Source organism: Rousettus aegyptiacus, unplaced genomic scaffold (assembly GCF_014176215.1).
Source record: "Rousettus aegyptiacus isolate mRouAeg1 unplaced genomic scaffold, mRouAeg1.p scaffold_m13_p_15, whole genome shotgun sequence".
NCBI lineage: Eukaryota > Metazoa > Chordata > Mammalia > Chiroptera > Pteropodidae > Rousettus > Rousettus aegyptiacus.
Genome location: NW_023416290.1, coordinates 60,590,895 through 60,610,559, shown reverse-complemented (window position 1 = coordinate 60,610,559; position 19,665 = coordinate 60,590,895). Strand labels below are relative to the sequence as shown.

Below are 19,665 nucleotides of genomic sequence, written 5' to 3'. Positions count from 1 at the left end.
CGGGACCTGTAGTCCTCCCGCGCCGCCGGGCCTCTGCGCAGCCGCGCTGCGCTGGCCGGGCTCACTGTGCCCGAGGTTCCGAAGTCTGGCGTGACAGCGGCTCACCTGCCGCGGGATCGTCATGTGGGCGGGCCCTGGAGGAGGGTGGCGGACGCCCCCTACCCCCCACGGAGGCCTCCCCAAGATGTTCGAAGATGCAGCCGCGATCTTCACAACAGTGTGGAATTTTCTGGCCTTTGGCCAGCAGGCGCTGTACAGGGACGCGATGCTGCAGGGCTACGTGCAGGCAGCTTCTCAGCTGTTGGTCCTGGCGTTGGGCTCAGAGACAAGCCTGCCTCTTCCACCAGCTGCATCAGGGAGTAGCTTCCTTTCCAAATGTGAGGTCCGACATATTTGGCGGGGACTCCCCTCTATCTCCCATGGCCACCTAGCTGCCCTGCTCCTGGGCAAATAGGTGTTCCCGACCCCCTCCCAGCACCTTCTCCCTCTGCCTCTAGCCAAACGATCGCCTCCTTCCTCCCTCCTGCCCCCTAACGCATGACATTCTGCTCCCTGTGTGTAGACTTTCTTGTTGCCAGATCAGCGATGATCTCCCTCTTGGAGCAAGGGGTGAAGCAAGGGGCCTCGTTGTGCAGCTGGCCGACAAGCAAGCAAACAAGCAACCAAGGCCAGCCAGCCCAGGTGAGTGCAAGGCACAGGGAGGCCTGGCCTTCACACAGCCTCTTGCAGGCCCTAAGTGCTCACGCTGTCATTTAGCCCCTCATTGCAGGGCCACGTTTCTTACCAAATGCCTTCCTTGTAGTCCAAGGTCACCCAGAACTAACTTGTCCAAGGAGACCAAGTATGTGAGCTCCCATACTGCTAACCCCCAAGGACCAGCTCTGGGAACAGTAGGTGTATGGGGAGGGTGCTCTGATCCTCCCTGTCCCCTGTGGCTGGCATGCCAGGGCTTAGCTTGGGGCTGGAGAGGCTGCAGAAAATGATGGGAGGGGGCCTGCACAGGCACGACCCCGCTGTGCCCTGAATGAATGAGCTGCTGGTGAGTGCCCCGAGGGAGAGGGGAGCAAAGGATGGGAAACCCCACATCTTGTAGGTCTTCCTTCTGCACCCAGCCCACCCCACAATCCTTAGACCAAGCGGATGCCCTCCCCCTCCTGCCCTCCCCCACCCCTCCAGCACAACCCTTCCTTGTTCTGTTTATTCTTCCAGATTCCAGGATAGAGGCAGGAATCAAGCAGTCTTCTCTCAGGAGAGTATCCTCTAAGCAGGCAAGAATGTGGGGCCCGGTTTAGGGGTGACTTTCCCAGGGGACCTGGAGTTAATCAGAACTGAAGGGCAGGCCTGAGGGTGGGTCAGGATCAGCGGCCCCTCGAGCCCACGGCCCTAGTGGGGAGTTGAGTGCATCCCCCTCCGGGGCCCCTTCAAGGGACAGAGCGTACAGGTGTGCCAGTGCCTGGCAGGGGGATATTGGGAAGTCACTCGGATGGACTGAGCCAGAGCAGGAGGGGTGGTGGTGGCTGATGTCAGGACTCAGACAGGCTCCCCAGCAGCACCTTCGAGCCCCAGCCAGGCAGCGTGTGACCTACCTGCACTGGCTTGTTGGCAGAAGGTACTCACTGGGGAGACGCCCTGACCCCCAGAGCCTGCTGTCCATGGAGGCTGTCTTAGCAGCCCCTCCTAACCCCAACACCAAGAGCTCTGACAGAATTCTTTGGCATGGTACAAAACGTGTGTTGGGCAGGGAGCTGCAAGCCCTGAGCCAAGCTGAGGGCATGATCTGTAATTGTGTAGCTTTTAATCAACACATTTTTTTCCCCTAAACATAAAGTTAATGTAGAGGGCTTGAAAAATGCAGAAACCTTAAAACAAGGAATGTAAGAAACTGCCGTTTGTCTCACTCTCCAGAAATCAATGCCGTGATTTTGGTGTATTTTCTTAGACTCTTTATAATGCACGTGTATAGTTACTGTTTTGCCAGTTGGGGTTTTGCTTTCCTTAGGATTTTGTACCTACTGCCTAGATGATGTCCATGTATGTCTGCCACCTCATGTGGTTTATTTAGCAACTCTCTTATCAGTTGTCAGACATCTGATGTTCCCCACATTTCCACTATCGTCGACCCCACAGCAATGTGTGCATGTTTGCTTATATTCAAGACTACTTCTTGGGGTCGAGTTGGATTTTCCAGGTCCAGGGTACTCGGGAAGGGGAGGGTCTGTTATTAATCATGAAAAATGCCACTCTCTTTTTTATTCGTGTTTCTCGGCCATTTCAGGGGTAAATTCCCAGTACACTCTTGCACCATCGTTACTGGATTTACCAGACTTCCCTGTTGAATTTCAACCCTTTTCCCTTTAATAGCTCCATCCCCTCCATGGCGAGGTGACTGCAGGTGTTGGGAGAGAGCTGCATTAGAGTCGAGGCAGAGATATGTTACGATTGGGTCCCTAGTTCTTTCTTCACTTTTAATTATAAGGTTTTTAATACAAAAATACGTTTCCCCCACACCCCAAAATTTTATAAAATTTTCTTTACTTTGGTTAAGCTGCTGAAGTAGCACATTTATTTATTTATTTAAATGCCTACAGTACCTGGTATTCCCAGGTGGTCTTCCATCCAAGTACTAACCAGGCCCGACCCTGCTTAGCTTTGGAGATCAGATGAGATTGGACACGTTCAGGGTGGCATGGCTGTAGACAACATATGTTTTTAGTACAACAACAAAACCTCAGTAGAAATAGGAAAAGCACCCCTTCCTTTCTTTTCTCCTTCTCCGCCCCCCCAACTCCCAGACACACCCCCGTGAATAGTTTGGGTGGCTAACTCCGGCTTTTTCCTCTGCCTTTCAAACACTCAATATACTTGTGCCTGCATTTTTAAAAACAGGTTTCTCCCACACGTGTCTGCAAAGGCTTTGATGTATCTACTCTCTGGACTGAACTGCGGCCACCAGAAATCTCTCGGGTGGATTCTGGAGAAATAGTTATGGCAAAGGAAGGGGAGTGACAGCAGATTGTAGCCCACGCACCTTTTCCCCAGTAGTCAGATGCTGACTAGGTGCTGCCGTGAAGGGATTTTGCTGATGTGGTTAACATACCAACCAATTGACTTTAAGTTAAAGGGAGATGATCCTGGTGGGCCTGACCTAATCAGTTGGAAGGCTTTTAAAAGCTTAGGCTTCTCTGAGGCCCCTGCCTGTGGAGAAGCATCGGTTGGTGCTCTTGCCCTTCTGAGGCGCTGCTCTGAGAACCGGGAACTTGTTTAGCAACCCTCATGATTGCAGCTGCTTACCTCCTACTGGTTCTGCTTCTCAGGTGGACCCTGACCGAACCACAACTTTCAGCAACTCGCCTTTTCCACAAGTACATGAAAGTGTCTTTCCACGCAGGGATGAGCAGGGCTACTTCACTCTCCGTGGTAGGGATGTGCCTTTGGTGAGAATTACCCCTGTACGAGTGGACATCACATCACTGCCCATCCTATATGCATGCAGTAATGTCATCACAGTGTCTACAGGAGTCCAGGCTGTTAGCGTTCTCTGTAAACCTGAAAGCCAAAGGACTGGAGGTTTTGCGAGGTTTCAGTGTCCAGGTGATTCCAGGTCCCTGACCTCACTCCCTTCCCACCCTCCTGTCTCCTGCGGAGCCTTCCGTTGGCCCAACAGAACTGAAAACCTGAAGTCATGGAAGTCCATTGACAGTGGAGCTGGGGGGAGATGGAGTGCAGAAGTGGGAGAGGACTGGACCTGAGGCAGCGAGCGTGAGCGGGATGCATCCCCTCGCCTGACCAGCATGCCGCGCTCCCAACGCTGCTCGCGGTGCTCTCGTGAACTTTGAACCCGCTGTGCCATACTGCACACCGGCTCCTCCAGCTGCGGGTCTGAAAGTTAGCCCTTGCTCCATCAGCTGTCGTTCTGTGAAAATCTTAGGGGAAAAGTAAGAAAATAGTCTGTTTTCCAGGATGCCACGGGAAAGATCCCTTAGGCTGTCTGACTTTCTCCCCGTGTCCTTGAGTTCCTGAACTCCACGTAGGGCCTGAACAGAGCCATGATCCGACCCTCCACCTTGTCTTCCCCCTGGGGCAGGACGCCGCCCAGGCTGGAGGCGCTGTCCGCAGTGCTGAAGGCCCAGCGGCGAGGAGGCCGGCGGTGTGGTACCACACAGTGTGCGCCCGGGTGGTCGCCAGGGGCCTGCGTTCTCAAAGTCCAAAGCAGAGAGTGTTCAGGTGATTCCGTGCAGAAGGTGAGTGAAGAGAACTGGGGTTTTCTTCTGCTGGCACGTGGTCCTGTGGCACCCCAGCTCTTGGGAGAATGCAGGTCTCAAGGCCACCAGAGTGGCCAGCAGCGCCTCCTCCCTGCCCCCTTGCTCTGTCCCTATATTCCCGAGAGCCTGTCTGTGGTGTAGCTAGGACCCGTCACGACCTCCTCTCCTTCTCTGCCTGCAGATTCCAGTCATGGATTTTGAAACGTGTTCCTCCCAGAAATCATAAGTCGGAGCCTCACAAAGAAGCTGCACAGGTGCTCTGCTGCCACAGAGTCTCGGGGTTCTGGGAATGGCTGCCTCACAAACCAAGTTCCTGAGCCCCTCCCCACAGTATGATTGAAAGTGTGACAAAGAATGACACGCACCTCAGTTCTCCCCAGTGTCCTGCCCCAGACTCACTGCTCTCAGTGGGTCCCTATTTCATCACTTTCCCCCTTGGGAAGGACTCCTGCTTTGCTATAGGAGGTGCCCCACCTGGGACCTGACCTTGTGTTCCTGCGCTGGAGCAAACAGAGGTTCCAAAGTCACTCTCCCAAGACCCATCCCCACCCAGCTGCACAGGCTTGGGGTATGTAGAGATGTTTTGTCCATATCAGTCCCCACTGGGGAAAACAAAACCAGGAGACACAGACACCACCCTTCCTGTTACGGATTAACGAAAACGCTGAAGTGGTAAGGGAGTGTTCAGCTTTACATCAATGTCTGTGAATGTGAAAGTTCTCCAGGTGTCCCCAAATTGAGAAAATAGGATAAAAGAAAGCAAGAAGGTAGGGAAGTAAAGGGCCCACAGAAATACTGGACTCTACAAGATCTGGAGACTGCGGGGCAGGTCAGGGCACAGGGATTTGGGGTCTGACCCGGGGGAAGAGATCTCATCTGAGCAATGGTGACCCTCACCTCATTGGACCATTGAGAACAAATGTGCCACAGAGCCTAGGGTTCAATCAATAAAGCATTTCTTAGGATATGGAGCTAGAGGGTGGACGCTGATAAAGTTTCAGAAAATTTGAAAGGAGGTAGTAGTAAGAAGAAGGAGGCTGGTGTGAGGGAAAGGATAAAATCACAGAGAAAGCCTATTTTCAGCCCTGAATTTTTTCTCCATTTTTTTTTATCGTGGTAAAATATGTGTAACACAATATTTGTCATCTTACCCACTTTTAAGTGTACAGTTTGGTGGTACTCAGTATATTGTTGTATAAGTACATCGTTGTGCAATCATCACCATTTCAAAAACTCTTTTCATCTTGCAAAACAAACTGTCCCCATTGAACAATAACCCCCCATTTACCCCTTGCCCAGCTCCTGGCAACCATCATCCTGCTTTCTAGTTTTGACTATTTTCGATACCTCATATCAGTGCACTCATAAAGTATTTGTCCTTTTGTGACTTATTCCACTTAGTATAATTTCTTCAAGTTTCATCCACATTGTAGCTTGTGACAAAATTTCTTTGTGAAGGTTGTGCAATATTCTATTGCATGGCTAAGACCACTTTTTGTCATCTTTTTATCCATCTGGTGACACTTGCGTAGCTTCCACTTTTAGGCTATTGTGAATAATGCTGCCATGAACGTGGGTGTATAAATACCTATTCAAGATTCTACTTTCAGTTATTTTGGGTATATATTCAGAGGAGGAATTGCTGGGTCACATGGTAATTCTGTTTACTTTTTTGAGGACCCTCCATACAGTAGCTGCACCATTACATTACAGTCAACAGTGCACAAAGGTTCCAGTTTCTCCACATCCCTCCTAATGTTGTTAACTCTTTTTTTTTTTCTTTTTATTGTAGCCATCCTAAAGGGTATGAGCCTTGACATTTTCAAACGCAGTATTCAAATGGACACTAATAGGAAGCAGCTTTCCTCTTGGAAAAGAACCCCAAAGTATTAGTGACATCTGATAAAGTGAATTTTGTAAAAGGTGAATCTCCGAATCCCACTTCAGCCATATTTTCCCATATTTGGTTCCATGCCCTGAAGCTTGTACTTCCATTCTTAGTAAAGGAAAGTTTCATTTCTGGAAATCCCGTTTTTCAAGCTTTTATTTTCCTTTAGAGAAAAATAAGTTTGCTGACCCAGAAGTTAGTCGGTCTTTCACACAAGTTTCTATCTGTGGAGCACTGTGTTCTTTGCTGAGCACGGAAAAGAGATGCAGGATGGAAACATCACAGGCTCTGTCTTGATCTCAGGTTTGAGTAGGAGAAAAGTCGCATACGGGCCAGGAACGGGGATAGATGGGGCCTTGGGAAAAGCGCCCTGCAGACAGCCCAGCAGCGGTGCTTAAGAGTTCTCTGTGCTGTGCATAGGCCCCGTCGCCCAGAAAATACCTGCATTTTCCACACAGCCCCTCTGACCCCACCCCCACAGCAGGCCACTCTCCCCAACCTACTCTCCGCCCCGGAGTAGAGCCTGGGAGGGTGTGTCTCTGCAGTCCTCGGTGCCTGAAACTTGCCCAGCGGGTGCCTTCTTCTGCAGAAAGGCCCGCGCACAAATCCACTGTGGGACCGGCGCCCACAGACTGGTGATCAGAGTTGCGCGGGCCCTGGCGCGAGCGCCCCTCTGACTCTACGCTTGCTTCGCCGAGGGCCCCCTCCGCCCATTGGACCCCGGGACCACGACCTCGCAGGGTTCCAGACGCCCAGACCGAATCAGGGTCCGCTCCCACCCCGGCAGGGACGCGGACCACGTCCTTTACCTGGGCCCTGGCCCCGCCCCTAGCGGTTCCGGCCCCGCCCCTTCCCTGAGCTCCACCCTCCCCAGCTATGGCCACGCCCCGTCCCCCGCCCTCCCCAGGCTCTGGCCACGCCCCGTCTCCGCCCCCGCCCAGGCTCTGGCCACGCCCCGTCTCCGCCCTCCCCAGGCTCCGCGCCCCGCCGCCCCGCCCCCGCCAGGCTCTGTCCTTTCCTTCTCGCTCTGGCCCCGCCCCACCTCCGGCGCTCTGCGGACCACCGAGACGCCCGAGCCTCCAGACCGCCCAGAACGGCCGGAAGTTTGCGGGACGGAGCCGACACGAGCTTCGGGGCCCGTTTCCGGCGCCGTGGTGCGTTTCGAGCCACCCGCGGTCCTCGGGGACGGTGAGTCGGGCGGTGGCCGCGCCCTCTGGCGGGTTGGCCGCAGCCAGTCCTCGCTTTTCCCCTCCTCTAGGACTGTGGGTCCTGCGCTCCCCGGGCCTCTCGGCGGGAAGCTTGGTTGGCTTGCAGAGGCCGTGAGCACCTGGCAGGGAAGGTGGTCGAGCCGCGGCCGCCTTGTCCCGTGGAGGCGGGAGGCGTTGGGCCGAGTCCCGCAGGCCTGGCCGCATGGTTAGCCTCGCTGCCCGCAGGCTCCCGCCGCGGCCTTCCCTCCAGCCTGTTCCAGGGGGATCCTTGATTCTCTTTGCTGCATAGCCACCCTCCTTTAGGGCCCCCCTTTTCCCTCACTGCCCCTGGAAGAGCTAGACTTAGTGACAGCGGTAAAAAGACTGTGCCTTAGGTGCGTAAGATGTTTGCCTTCAATATTCTGGCTGCTGCTCAGGGCCTGCTGGTCTCTACTGGGGACCCAGGATGCAGCGCTTGTAGCTGCAAGGCCCAAGTGGGGGCCCACCCGACAGTAGTCACTGTTGCCTGGCTCAGCCTCGCTATGTCCACAGCCTGGGCTGTCCGCCCATTATCCACTTTTGTGAGCTGAAAGCTCTACTAGGAAGTCTACTTTTCATTCTGACCTACCAGGGAGATACATGGGGGAGGGGGGAAATTCCTGTATCTGATCCTCTTTGCCCAGCGATGCGTTGTCAGGCTCCTGTCTACTCCAGCATCCGTGATCCAGACCCACTAGCTCATTCAGCCCCATGCTTTCCTGTCTCAGGCCCTTTGCACGTGCTGTTCCTGCCGCCTGGAGTGCCTTCGCCACCTCCATCATTTTGGCCTAGTTAGCGCCTCTGAGAAGTGACCCATCTGACTAAATTTCCTAGTTTAAATGATTTCAGAGTTCCTTGTATTTAGGTACCATCGTAGTTGTAATTTTGCATTTATTTCTATGGTTACTCAGTTTTTTTCCTCCAGTAGACCACTTCACGAAGGCAGAGTGCTTTTGTGTTGTTCACTGCTGCATCCTCATTGCTTAGTCCAGCACCTGGCACGCGTAGCAACCACCTCTTTGATATTGTGGCATGAGTCACAAATGCCACAGGCTCTGAAAGATGAAGGAAGCCTTGGGGCAGGTGCCCAAGTGCCGGGGCCTCTTTGCCTCCATCCTCTATGTCCCTGCTAGAGAACATCTAGGGGTGGAGGTAAAGGATTGGAGATCATAGATCCCCCAGATTAGCCTGGAAGCCAGGGTGGGAGGGCCTCCAGCATCCTGACCTCTGACCCTCATAACTGCCAACAGGTTTCTTGGCTAGGACGCGTGGATGGTCCCCAGCTGAGCCTCATGGTAGGAGTCTGCCAGCCTCGTTCCCTCCCACGTCCTTTAAGGGTCCCTGCCTCCTTTAGGTACATCCCCTACCCACTGGGCTTGGGCCTAGATCCTGCCTTGGCCCCTTGCAGCGGCCCTTGCCTAAGATAGTGAACAGACCCCTGCCCGGATTGGGGCCTCCTATGGCTCTCAGGGGAGGGTTGGAGGTCTCCATGGTCTGGGTCCCTCCACCTCCTCTGTGCCGCCCCGCCCCTTGATTTTATAGCCCAGGGGCCTGGTAACTATCTACCCCAGCCCTGTGGTGCGCATGACTCAGACACCATGAGGCAGTGCTACAATGGGGTTGGCACCCGGGGATGCTGTATGTCCTTTTAGGAGGCTGTGACGTTTGGTGATGTGGCTGTGCACTTCTCGCGGGAGGAATGGCAGTGTCTGGACCCTGGCCAGAGGGCCCTCTACAAGGAGGTGATGCTGGAGAACCACAGCAGTGTAGCCGGACTAGGTGAGGCTGTACCTCAGGGACCTTTCCCCACTGCGTCATCCGTCAGCACACACCTGGCAGGCCTCTGTGAGAGGCTGGGGATATGGAGGCCATGCGGTCAAGCCCTCTCAGGCTGTGGGGACCTTGGGCTGTGAGCCCGGGAGGGGTTGTGGTGAGCCAGGCAGGCTCTGACCTTTGCACACGGAACATGGTTTAATCCTCACAGGTAGGTGGACTTCTGGGAGGTAATGAAGTCCCCTTTTTGTCTGGGCTAATAGATTGACTTGCTGTAGAAAATAGAATTCAAATTAGAAATAGCTTCTTTGTTCTCTTTCTTATTTTTCTGGAAGAATTTGTATAGGTGGAATTAATTGAACCTTTTACGTTTTTGGTAGAACTCATCTGTACCACCTTCCTCGCCTTGGACCCTCGGGGACAGAAGGTCTTACACCAGTATTTAACATTTTTTTATGCTTACCAGTCTGTCAGGATTTTGAATTTTTTCTTGTGTGTGTTCTGTCATTTTTAGTTTTCCTGTGGATCGATCTGTTTATTTAAATTTTCGGCTTTTATAAATGGATTTGTTTACAATACTTTATTTTTAATTTCTATTTTTATGTTTCCTTTATTTAAATTTTTTGTAGGATCTTTTTGCTGTGTCGTCCTTAATTTTTACTTATTTATTTTTTAGGCGGGTCTTGATCAGTTTTGCCACGGGACTGTTGTGTTCATCTTTCCAAACAAGCAGCTTTTGGTCCTGCCCAGTGTTTTTTGTGGTGGTGGCGTGTGTATGTCTTTGTCTGTTTCTTTGACTCCTGCCCTGCCTTTACTGTTTTTTTCCTTTTTCTTTATTTGGATGTGCTGTATTGTTTTGTTCCCAACTTCTTGAATTTAACATTACCTCATTTGTGTTTTCACATTTTTATTTCTAGTAACTGTTTTGAAATGTGAAGTTTCGTTTTTAAGCACTGCTTCAACTGCCTCGTGCAGATTTTGACTGCTAGTAAATATGGCTGCAACTTAGTAACTCATAACTTGGTCTCCAAGTTGCTCATGATTCAGAGCTACTCGTTGTGGCCGCCTTCATGTCCGGTTCTGTTTGGGTCGGGTGCAGCATGTGGTGGTGCTGTTCTGCGGCCCACACCAGGTCTCCCTCTGTTTCTCTGTGTGCTTGCAGAGAACACGTGTCTCCCGTCGAGTGTGGGGGTCCTGCCCACACGTGAGGCCCTTGACCTAGGATCTCTCTGCCTGCTTTGCTCTACCCCGCTGGCTGGAAGCCTGAGGGAAGCTCCAGCCAGAGGGCCCATGGGTGGGGTGGGAGCATTCCACACTGCTGCCCCACAGCACAGGGCTGGTGGCCCCGGAAGATGGGCAGGTGGGCACCCACAGGTCTCCCCCACTCACTTGCCTGCACAGGTTCCCAGGGCTTTGTGCAAGGATGGGAGGCTTGGGGCAGTTGGGTGAGAATTGGACTTGAGTGCCTTCTGATTTACAATCTGTTTCATTTATTGGTTGATTTTTATTGTTGCTTTTGTCTTGCTTCTTAACCGCCCCTACCTCTTGGCGTGTACCTGCTCCCTGCAGTGAGGCACATGCTGGCAGTGCCTGGCTTTTCTTTTCCTGGGGTGTAGCAGCTTATTCTTTGCAGACTCCTTGGTCGCCGGGTCCTCTGGGATCCTGGCCCTGAGGCAGACGGGGATGGGCCGAGAGTCCAGGCATCCTCTGCTGTCCAGCCTCAGGAGCTGGAGTGAACCAGAGAGGACCACCATGGCCAGACCCTCAGCCTCTGATGCTTTCTTCAGAGGCTGCCTGTGTCAGCGGCCCCTGCCCCTTTACTCCTGGAAACCAGGGAGTCTGAGCCCTGAGCTGCATCCCCAGCCACGCCAGTGTGGTTCCTTCTTTGCCACCTTGACAGCAGGATTTCTGGTCTTCAAGCCTGAGCTGATCTCCCGGCTGGAGCAGGGGCAGGAGCCGTGGGTCCTTGACCTGCAGGGAGCAGAGAGGAGAGAGGCACCAAGGATCCCCCAGACAGGTGAGGCTTGGCCGTGTGGCCGAGAACCTGTGTCCGGCGAGGGCTGAGGGTGGGAGGCTGGCTGCGGACCCCAGGGACCATCCGTGCAGGATTACTGGGCTGCCTGGACACATCGGGGGCCACAGCCAGTCACAGGGCTGCCTCAGGAGTGATGAAACTGCAGAAAAGGACGGACGCCAAACTCCTGTGTGTTATCGCGAAAGCACGTTATGTTTGATTTCTAATCTCACTGGCACTCTTACTAAGCAAAGGTGCAAACGCAGCGTAGGGAAAGCAGTAGGCATGGTCCTGAGCAGCCTCAGGTGATCCTCGCCATCCCTGAGAGCCCCCAGATCTTCTTGGGACCCCGGGTGACCCCAGCTTTCAGGTCGGGCTCCAGGGCTGCTCTGCCGAAGCACCGCAGACGAGAGGTTTGAGCCAGAGGCCTGAAGTCAAGGCTTCAGGAGGCCGCGCCCTCCCAGAACCTGTGGGCGAGGGGCCCTCCTGCCTCTTCCAGCTTCTCGTGGCCACACCGCTCCAGCTCTCCATTATCACAGTGCGTTCTTCAGGGCACCAGTCATGTTGGACTAGAGCCTTCCCTACCCCAGTGTGGCCTCGTCAAAACGCCACCTCAACCTTCCTGTCTGTAAATAAGTTCGTATTCTGAGGTCCGGAGCTGAAGTGTCAGCAAACCCTTTTGGGGCACCGTCAGCTCACAGTGGGCACCTGCCTGCTTGTGGCATCAGCTCCTGCGGGGCCCTGTATCAGGGAGACGCTGTTGCCTTTGGCCGTGTCTGAGCCTCCCTGGCAGACATGTTGCCCACTTGGGTCAAAGAGGTAGGTTCGTACGTGTCTTGACCACAGAAAGGAAATCCTCATCCTCAGCTGCTCTGTCCTGGTCACTGCAGCCGCGCAGGGCCTGTCCCCATATGTCATGTCTCTCGGGACGTCTGCAAGCAATAGGAGAACCAGAATTGCGACAGTGAAGAGTTGTGCTCTTCCTGGGTTGAAGGGCCCAGAGGCTGCACCCTTAAAACAGGTCAGCACGCACCTCAGGTTTCTTCACATGCTCGTGTGCAGGAGGTGGTGCGGGTGTGCCCGGGTGTGTGCAGCTGTGCCGGGACCCTTAAGCCCATTCTCCAGTGTCTTTGGCTCCAGAATCGAAGGGCCTGCCTTTCTGTTCAGGCCCCTTTCTGACCCTTCCTGCGAAGAAGTAAAGGTGTCGCTTGGCCCGGTTAAAAGCCAGTCCCCATTAAACATTTCCAGGGTGGAGAGGAGATTTCAGAGTAGGTGCCATGGGGGAAAGCGGGTGGGGTTGGCAAATTCTTTAGCTCTGGGGTTTCCATGCAGCAGATGCTCTTCGTGGTGACGAGTCAAACCTAGAGCTGCTCACAGAGCCCTGGGGGCGAAGGTGTGTGGAACACGTCAGAAACATGTCAGGACCCAGAGACGTTACTTGGCCGGGCTGGTGCAGCAGATACCCTGGGATCGGCCTGGAGTGGCGGTAGGGGGTATAGCCTGCGGCCGCCCCTGTCACAGCCACCACCGACCCCAGAACGTGCACTGCCTTGCTACAGCCCCCGAGAGCTCCGTGCGCAGTGTCATAGCTACGGGGTAACGACTGCAGCAGGAATCGAAGTGACTCAGCCTCCATGTGTGGGGCAGAGGGGCTCAGCAGTGGCAGGCCAGGGCCATGTGGTGCCACCTGGGCTTGCAGACCAGTGCTTGTGGAAGTCGGGCCCTGCCCTCCTGCAGGGGCTGGGCAACAGCCTGTCCTTGGGTGTGGCTGGGACAAGCAGATTTTTGTAGTGGCCCTGAGTTTTTTCAGGCAGCTGCTTAAGGGGCAGGGTTCATCCTAGGGATGAGGCCTTGAGCTGCTGCAGACCAGCGGTGAGGCCTGTCAGGGAGGGTCTTTGTCAGAGGAAACTGGTGAGTGAGACAGGAAGAAGCGGGCTGTGCCATGTGTAGGCACGATGTGGCCTGAAGGGAGGGAGCGGAGGCCTCTAGCCATGGAGTCGGGTGCTGGGGCGTGGTGTACAGGCGGGTTCTTCCTCGTGTAGCCGCCGGGTCCGGTACACTGGGCCCAGTAGCCGGAGCAGCTGGTGGGTTGTGGTGCCCTCCCCCTGCAGCAGTGCTGTGGCCACTTCCCCACACGGGTTCCCTCCTGTCTCGTGCAGCAAGAGGCCGGGGCTTCTGGCTGGTTTGGCTCTGCAGGCGCCCTGCCCGCTCTCCCGTGGCCGTCCACAGGGGCCTCGGCATCCAAGCTGCAGGCAGAGGTGGACAGTGCTTGTCTGCTTTCCCACCTGTACAGCAGAGGGCTGAGCCAGCCAGCGCCATACGGCCACCCTGCCCTGTTAAGGGGCAGGTTCGCCAGCATCATGTTTGCAGAGGAGACACAGTGAGGACCAGATGGGAGATGTCCCACGTCTTAAGGGCAGAGACATTGAAAAAGGGTGTGTTTGGGGGACCAGACCTGGTCCATTCCTGAATCTCTCATTCGCTGTGCAACGGTGCGTGAGTTACTTAACCTCTTCGAGCCAAAAGCCCCTTATCTGCGGGGTGGCGACTCTACTGCTGACCCCATCGGGTCATTGTGAGGACTAAGGGAGGGACGAGTGGGAACCCACCTTGTTCACAGAGGGCCAGTGCATGGCAGCCCCTTCGCTCGCGAGGACTGACAGGCCAGGTCCCCGCAGCTGACACTGATGTGGCGGGCCAGCAGAGCACCGGGCCTGGGCCTGGGCCTCAGTGTGGGGCAGCACGGGGGTGTCCGTGCCCGGGGTGTGGCTCTGGGTGTGCTGCGGATGACAGGTCCAACCTCCGCACAGGCACCTCCGGGAACAGCAGAGGAGGGAGGAGGTGATGCTTACTTGGACAGTCCAGAGGGAAGGTGGGGGGCAGGCGTGGGCAGGCAGTCCCCGGGAAGCTCACGGTGGGAAGTCCAGGGGGATCAGAAGCTGAGGGACAACTGGGTAAGGGACATACATGGTCAGGTGTGAGTTGGAGGGAGTGGCTTGTCAGCAGCTGGTGGGAGCTGCGTTCAGGCCCAGGGTCCCCCCAGAAGCACTCCCAGTAGACAGTCCACTGCCCAGCCCTTCGGGGCTGGCTGCTGTCGCCTCTCAGCAGCTCTCGTGCCTCGTCCTTCTTGGCACCTGGCCAGCCCACGCCCATGGCTGTGAACTCTTCTTTCCTCCTCCCCAGTGTTGTGTCCGGAGACCCCGGACCCCTTAGCCTAACCCACTGCTCACTGAGCTCCCCGCCCCCAGGCATGCTTTGCTGCTTCCTGGCTTTTCCTTGCCCCACATCACCGCAGGAAGCACCTCTGAGCAGGGACGTGGCCCTTTGCGGGACGGTGGCCCTAGGCACTCTGCCAGTTACATGGCTTGAGTGACAGCGCCCAGCACAAGTACGATGGAACCCAGTTTGCTGTCTTTCCCTGTGGGGTGCCCTGGGAAGGAGCTCACTTCCCAGGGATGCCCCCCCCCACCTGCCCTGCCTCGGGGCACTGGACTGAGGAGTACCATTCTTCCTGTTTGTTTCAGGCTCAGCGATTAGCACTGGGAGCGAGCGGGCCTGTGAGTACGTGGTCGGTCCACAGTCAGAATCCCATGCAGCGAAAGTCAGAGTCCCCTCACAGGGTCTCCCTCTGAGGCCTGCTGCTGGAGACGCCTCTGGTTCTGGGGCCTGGCCAGAGCTTCAGCCAAGCTCCCTCTTCCAGAGACAGCGCGTGCACTCGGGGACTGTGGCTCCTAGGACGCCCTTCACTGGGGAGGGCGCGCAGGGACCTGGTGTGCTGGACGGTCTGCCGGGCAGAGGTCGAGGGGGGCCAGCAGAGGGGTCGGCCTGGAGGTGCGTGGTGTGTGGCAGGACGTCCACGTTGGATGTTGGTCAGCCTCAGGCCGAGCTTCCCCGGTGTCGGGAGTGCCAGACAAAGGTCTGTGACTGCCCGCAGGGCCCACCCCAGAGTGCCTGCAGTGGCGAGAAGCCGTATGCCTGCGCGGAGTGCGGGAAGGGCTTCAGGCTCTGCTCGCAGCTCAGTCAGCATCAGAGGATCCACACCGGGGAGAAGCCGTTCAAGTGTGGCGAGTGCGGCAAGGCCTTCCGCCTGAGCTCCAAGCTGATCCAGCACCAGCGCGTGCACACGGGCGAGAAGCCCTACCGGTGCTCCGAGTGCGGCAAGGCCTTCGGTCAGAGCTCCAGCCTCATCCACCACCAGCGCGTGCACACGGGGGAGCGGCCCTACGGCTGCCCTGAGTGCGGCAAGGCCTTCAGCCAGCAGTCCCAGCTGGTCAGGCACCAGCGGACGCACACGGGCGAGCGGCCCTACCTGTGCCAGGAGTGCGGCAAGGCCTTCAGCCAGAGCTCGGCACTGGCGCAGCACCAGCGGGTGCACGCAGGAGAGCCCCCGCCAGGCCCCAGGCCCCTGGGCGGTGTGGGCCTGGCCACCCGGCAGGGTGTGCGCGCTGCCGAGAAGCCGTTCCGGTGCGACGAGTGTGGAAAGGCGTTTAGGTGGGTCTCCCGCCTGAGTCAGCACCGGCTGACACACACCGGTGAGAAGCCGTACAAGTGCAACAAGTGCGCCAAAGCCTTTGGGTGCAGCTCGCGGCTCATCCGCCATCAGAGGACTCACACCGGGGAGAAGCCGTTCAAGTGCGACGAGTGCGGCAAGGGCTTCGTGCAGGGCTCGCACCTGATCCAGCACCGGCGCATCCACACGGGCGAGAAGCCGTATGCATGCGCCGACTGCGGCAAGGCCTTCAGCCAGAGCTCCAGCCTCATCTACCACCAGCGCATCCACCGCGGGGAGCGGCCCTACGGCTGTGCCGAGTGCGGCAAGGCCTTCAGCATGAGCACTCAGCTCACCATCCACCAGCGCGTGCACACGGGCGAGCGGCCCTACAAGTGCGGCGCGTGCGGCAAGGCCTTCAGCCAGAACTCGACGCTCTTCCAGCACCAGATCATCCACGCTGGCGTGAAGCCCTACGGCTGCGGCGACTGCGGCAAAGCCTTCAGCCGGAGCTCCTACCTCATCGAGCACCAGCGCATCCACACCCGGGCCCAGTGGTGCCACGAGTACGGGAGCGCCCTGGAGGGCTCCGCCCCCACTGGCCGGAGGAAGGTCGGCACCGCCAAGAAGCTGCACAGGTGTGACCAGTGCGAGAAGATATTCCGGTGGCGCTCACACCTGGTCATACATCAGAGAATCCACACCGGAGAGAAGCCTTACAAGTGTAACGAGTGTGGCAAAGCCTTCAACCGCAGCTCGAGGCTCACGCAGCACCAGAAGACGCACGTGGGCTAGGCCCCGCCCTCCGTGTGGAGCGAAGCCACCCTCCGCCTCAACTCTAGTGACACGGACTTGGTGTGATCTGGACTCACAGTGGGCATACTTGCTGGAACGTGCGACCTTGTCCCGTTCAGCCAAGCCTATGTCTCACCTCACTGCGCACGTGCAGCCCCTGGCTCACGGGGGGGACGCCACCCAGTGTCTTCCTCCAGCTCCAGCTCCTCGGTGGGCATCAGGGTGAGCACCTGTGAGTGTGCGTTTGTGGAAGTGCAGAGGGGAGGGCCAAGAACCCCTCCTGTTTCTTCACCTGCCCCTTCTCTGTAAACCTCTTCCCCATCAGAGTCACCCGAGGTCACAGGGCCCTGGTGCCAGCTTCTTCACAGGCGCTGGTCAGTGCAGGTCCCTTCAAGGAGCACAGATTTGATCTGTGACTTTGGGACGTCACGTACCCTCCCTGGAACCCAGAGCCTGCTGCCTGAGTGGTGCTCCAAGGTAGTTTTTAGAACCACACTGCTGGGAGGCTTCCTTGTGTCACCCCTCGCTGAGACCTAGAACCTGGCTGCCCGCTCACAGTAGCCCACAGGTGCCACCCAGGGGCCAGGGTGTGTCCTGTTCACACTGCTTGCCCAGTTTCCTCAAAAGCCCCCTCCCACAAAAGGTGCCAGCCTGGGAGGCTGGTTGAAGACACAGTTAGTAGGGCCACATCTGTCCCCTCGCCTCGGGTCCCGTGGGCGCTGAGAAACAGCTCACGGATTGCTGTGAGCGGGCAGGGTGGGGGTGTTACCTCACCCCTCCAGTCTTATCTGCCAACTCAGCCTAGAGAAGTGACCAAAGTAATGAGTCGTCACAGCTACCTGCCACTTGTGGCACACGCAGTAGAGTGTCCAGGGACTGCGGCCTGAGGCTTTCTTGGGTGAACTTGAGTCTTCACATGGGTTAGCCACCCTGGCCAACCTAACCAGCAGGCTGGGACCACGTCTACTCACTGTCTCACAAGCCTCTCATTACAGGCCGCGAAGCCGCAGCGTGAGGCTGACCTGCCACACTGACCCACCACACTGACCCTAGCCCTGCCTGGGGTCTTTGACTCACCCACTGTGAACAAGGTCCAGGTTGGAGGCTCTCACACAGGCCACTGCCCAGTACTGCCCCCTCGGGACCAGCCAATCCTTGGTATCATCACCGGTAATCACAGTGGCTCCAGATACAACCCAATGGAGGGGCCCATTTCTCCCACCTGCAGACAGGTAGCCCAGAGGGCACAGGTCACTGCAGGATCTGTTGCAACACTTGACTAGGGTCACGCACACTGGTTGGACAGGTCTCCGAGACCTTGCAGACTGTCACTGTGCATGGCACAGCCCACAGCCAGCCATGGCTTTGCATCGGGCACAGTGAGTGATGGTCCCTGCATCTGCACCAGGGGGTTCCAGGCCTGTCCAGTGGCATTGGAAGCAAAAAGGTTCAAAACCCCAAGTCCACATGAGTTTCTGTTCCCAGCACGTGGACAGGAGTCAGCCCCACAGCAGGTCAGCTTGAGCGGCTGCCGCTGCTTGGATCGCCACCGCAGCTCTGTGTGGTCGTCCGCAGACCTGGTGTGGGCACCACGAAATCTGCGTGCCCACTTCAGTCGCGGCGACTGCGCCCTCCAGTTGCCCCTGTGCCACCCAGAATGTGTCCGGAAGGGCCAGTGCAGGAGGACCAGGCGCCTCTGTAAATTGTGCAGAGGCGACACGTACTGTGTCCGCGTCCGCTGCTGTGCTCAGCCAGGTGGCCAGCGCCTGCACACCTGGACCGAGGGGGCCGCACCTGATGGGGCTGGTAGTGTCTTAGGTCACCCAGCAGTGGGACAAGAGTCAAGGTCCTGAGTGGACAGGCAGTACTCCCGCCAGCTGCTGGCACTAGAGGCTTCTCCATGGACCGCTCCCCCTGCCCCCGGGGTAGCAAGGGACAAAGGATGGATTCTTCCAGGTTCCATGCCAGGCATAATTGTCTTTCCCGTGACAGGAACCTCGGGCCAGGCAGGGAGGGCCAGAGGCTTCCACCTTAAATCTGCTTCAGTGCCCGGGTCTCTTTGGACCATGTAGTCTTAAAGTGGGGGCTGTTAAGTGACAGCCTGTGGGCCAGGCACATTTTTGTGGCGTGTCAGACACAGGCCATTAGACTGAGTGGCTCTGATGCCCATATCTGTCCACACCAGCACCAGCCCCAGATCGGAGCCCGGCTTCCCAGTGCGGCAGCCCACTCCGCGCCCGCCACCACGTGCAAACCCCTCTGGGTGTGGCTGCCTGGCTCCAGTCCACGTTCGCTCTAACTTCAAAATGTTAATGGACTTCCGTTATCTTTTAACAGACCTAAGAGCCGAGAATGGTTTTTACGTTTTTAAATGGTTGGGGGCGGAAATAAGACTATTTTCTGACATCTGAAAATTATACTGAAATCAAATTTCGGAGTGATGAAATAAAACGTTCTGGCACAGCCAGCTCGCCTGTCTGCATGTCGCCTCTTTTCTTGCGGCAAGAGCCAAGTTCACCATGCGGTGGTGGCCGTTGACTTGGGTAACGCTTTCGTGCCCTCCAACCTTTGAGAAATTGTTTTTCCTCTCCACTGTTGGTATGGCTTGTTCACTGGGAGTCCAGTGGAAGTAACCCCGAGGCCCTCGAGGCGGGGCGGCGGAAGTTGGGGAGGGGCCCCTTGCCTGCATCCACGTGAGTGCCGCCTGGTCTCGCGCGGCCCGCGTGTGCTGGGGCCGCCACGGTGCTGGAGGGCTCCATTCTTTCAAGCCATGTTTTCCAATTTGGCCTTCAATATAGAAATAGGCTTGCTTTAAGAACTTCCAGAAGTCTGTTTCAGAGAAGGTTTTAAAATACTTTGGAACCAATAAATTAAACCCATGATTTTGACCCGAAATTACTTCTGTTTCGAATCACGGGTTAATCTTTGACTTATGATGCTGGACTGGAGCTATGCTGAACTTTCTAGAAGCTTCACAAATGAAGTGTTGGGGGTGGGGAGCAGACCCTGTGTAGGTTTGCAAGTCCCCATGTCCCCACTCAGCCCAGGAAATGGTTGAAAGAACGAATGGTGCATCTGGGGGTCATCCAGGCTTTGAAGGGGGGAAGCAGAGACCCACGCAAGACAAACTGCCAGCGTCAGGGTCAACGAAATGGGGTGATTTTCCAGGTACGAACATCTGTTCTCTGCAAGGCCTTGTGCAGGCCCGGGGACAAAAG

At 56.4% G+C, this 19,665-nt stretch overlaps 2 protein-coding genes and 1 pseudogene across 22 annotated transcripts; 2 read left to right on the top strand and 1 right to left on the bottom strand.

Moving 5' to 3' along the window:
- Window positions 1–25: 25 nt before the first annotated feature.
- LOC107503482 lies at window positions 26–6,288 on the top strand. Of its 9 annotated transcripts, XR_004954703.1 has the most exons (8): window positions 26–377; window positions 579–681; window positions 803–841; window positions 1,210–1,268; window positions 3,315–3,434; window positions 4,085–4,241; window positions 4,444–4,516; window positions 6,055–6,288. XR_004954703.1 is itself a non-coding variant. In XM_036233255.1 (7 exons), the coding sequence occupies exons 1-6, from the start codon at window positions 195–197 to the stop codon at window positions 4,226–4,228; spliced, it is 648 nt and encodes a 215-aa protein (XP_036089148.1). In that variant the 5' UTR covers window positions 26–194; the 3' UTR covers window positions 4,229–4,241; window positions 4,444–6,288. The 9 variants fall into 9 exon arrangements, 4 of the variants coding, with proteins under 4 accessions (XP_036089148.1, XP_036089147.1, XP_036089145.1 ...); XM_036233255.1 differs by having other exon boundaries at window positions 4,444–6,288; XR_004954700.1 differs by having other exon boundaries at window positions 3,315–3,935; window positions 4,085–6,288.
- Window positions 2,580–2,698, bottom strand: LOC118612101 (annotated as a pseudogene).
- An 899-nt stretch (window positions 6,289–7,187) lies between the features above and the next one.
- On the top strand, window positions 7,188–18,923 carry ZNF7 (zinc finger protein 7). Of its 13 annotated transcripts, none has more exons than XM_036233246.1 (6): window positions 7,202–7,338; window positions 8,627–8,671; window positions 9,029–9,155; window positions 9,530–9,576; window positions 11,053–11,166; window positions 14,688–18,923. In XM_036233246.1, exons 3-6 carry the CDS (start codon window positions 9,076–9,078, stop codon window positions 16,445–16,447), a joined length of 2,001 nt encoding a protein of 666 aa, XP_036089139.1. In that variant the 5' UTR covers window positions 7,202–7,338; window positions 8,627–8,671; window positions 9,029–9,075; the 3' UTR covers window positions 16,448–18,923. The 13 variants fall into 13 exon arrangements, with proteins under 13 accessions (XP_015987294.2, XP_036089139.1, XP_036089138.1 ...); XM_036233245.1 differs by having other exon boundaries at window positions 11,050–11,166; XM_016131808.2 differs by lacking the exon at window positions 9,530–9,576 and having other exon boundaries at window positions 7,188–7,338; window positions 11,050–11,166.
- Window positions 18,924–19,665: the final 742 nt, after the last annotated feature.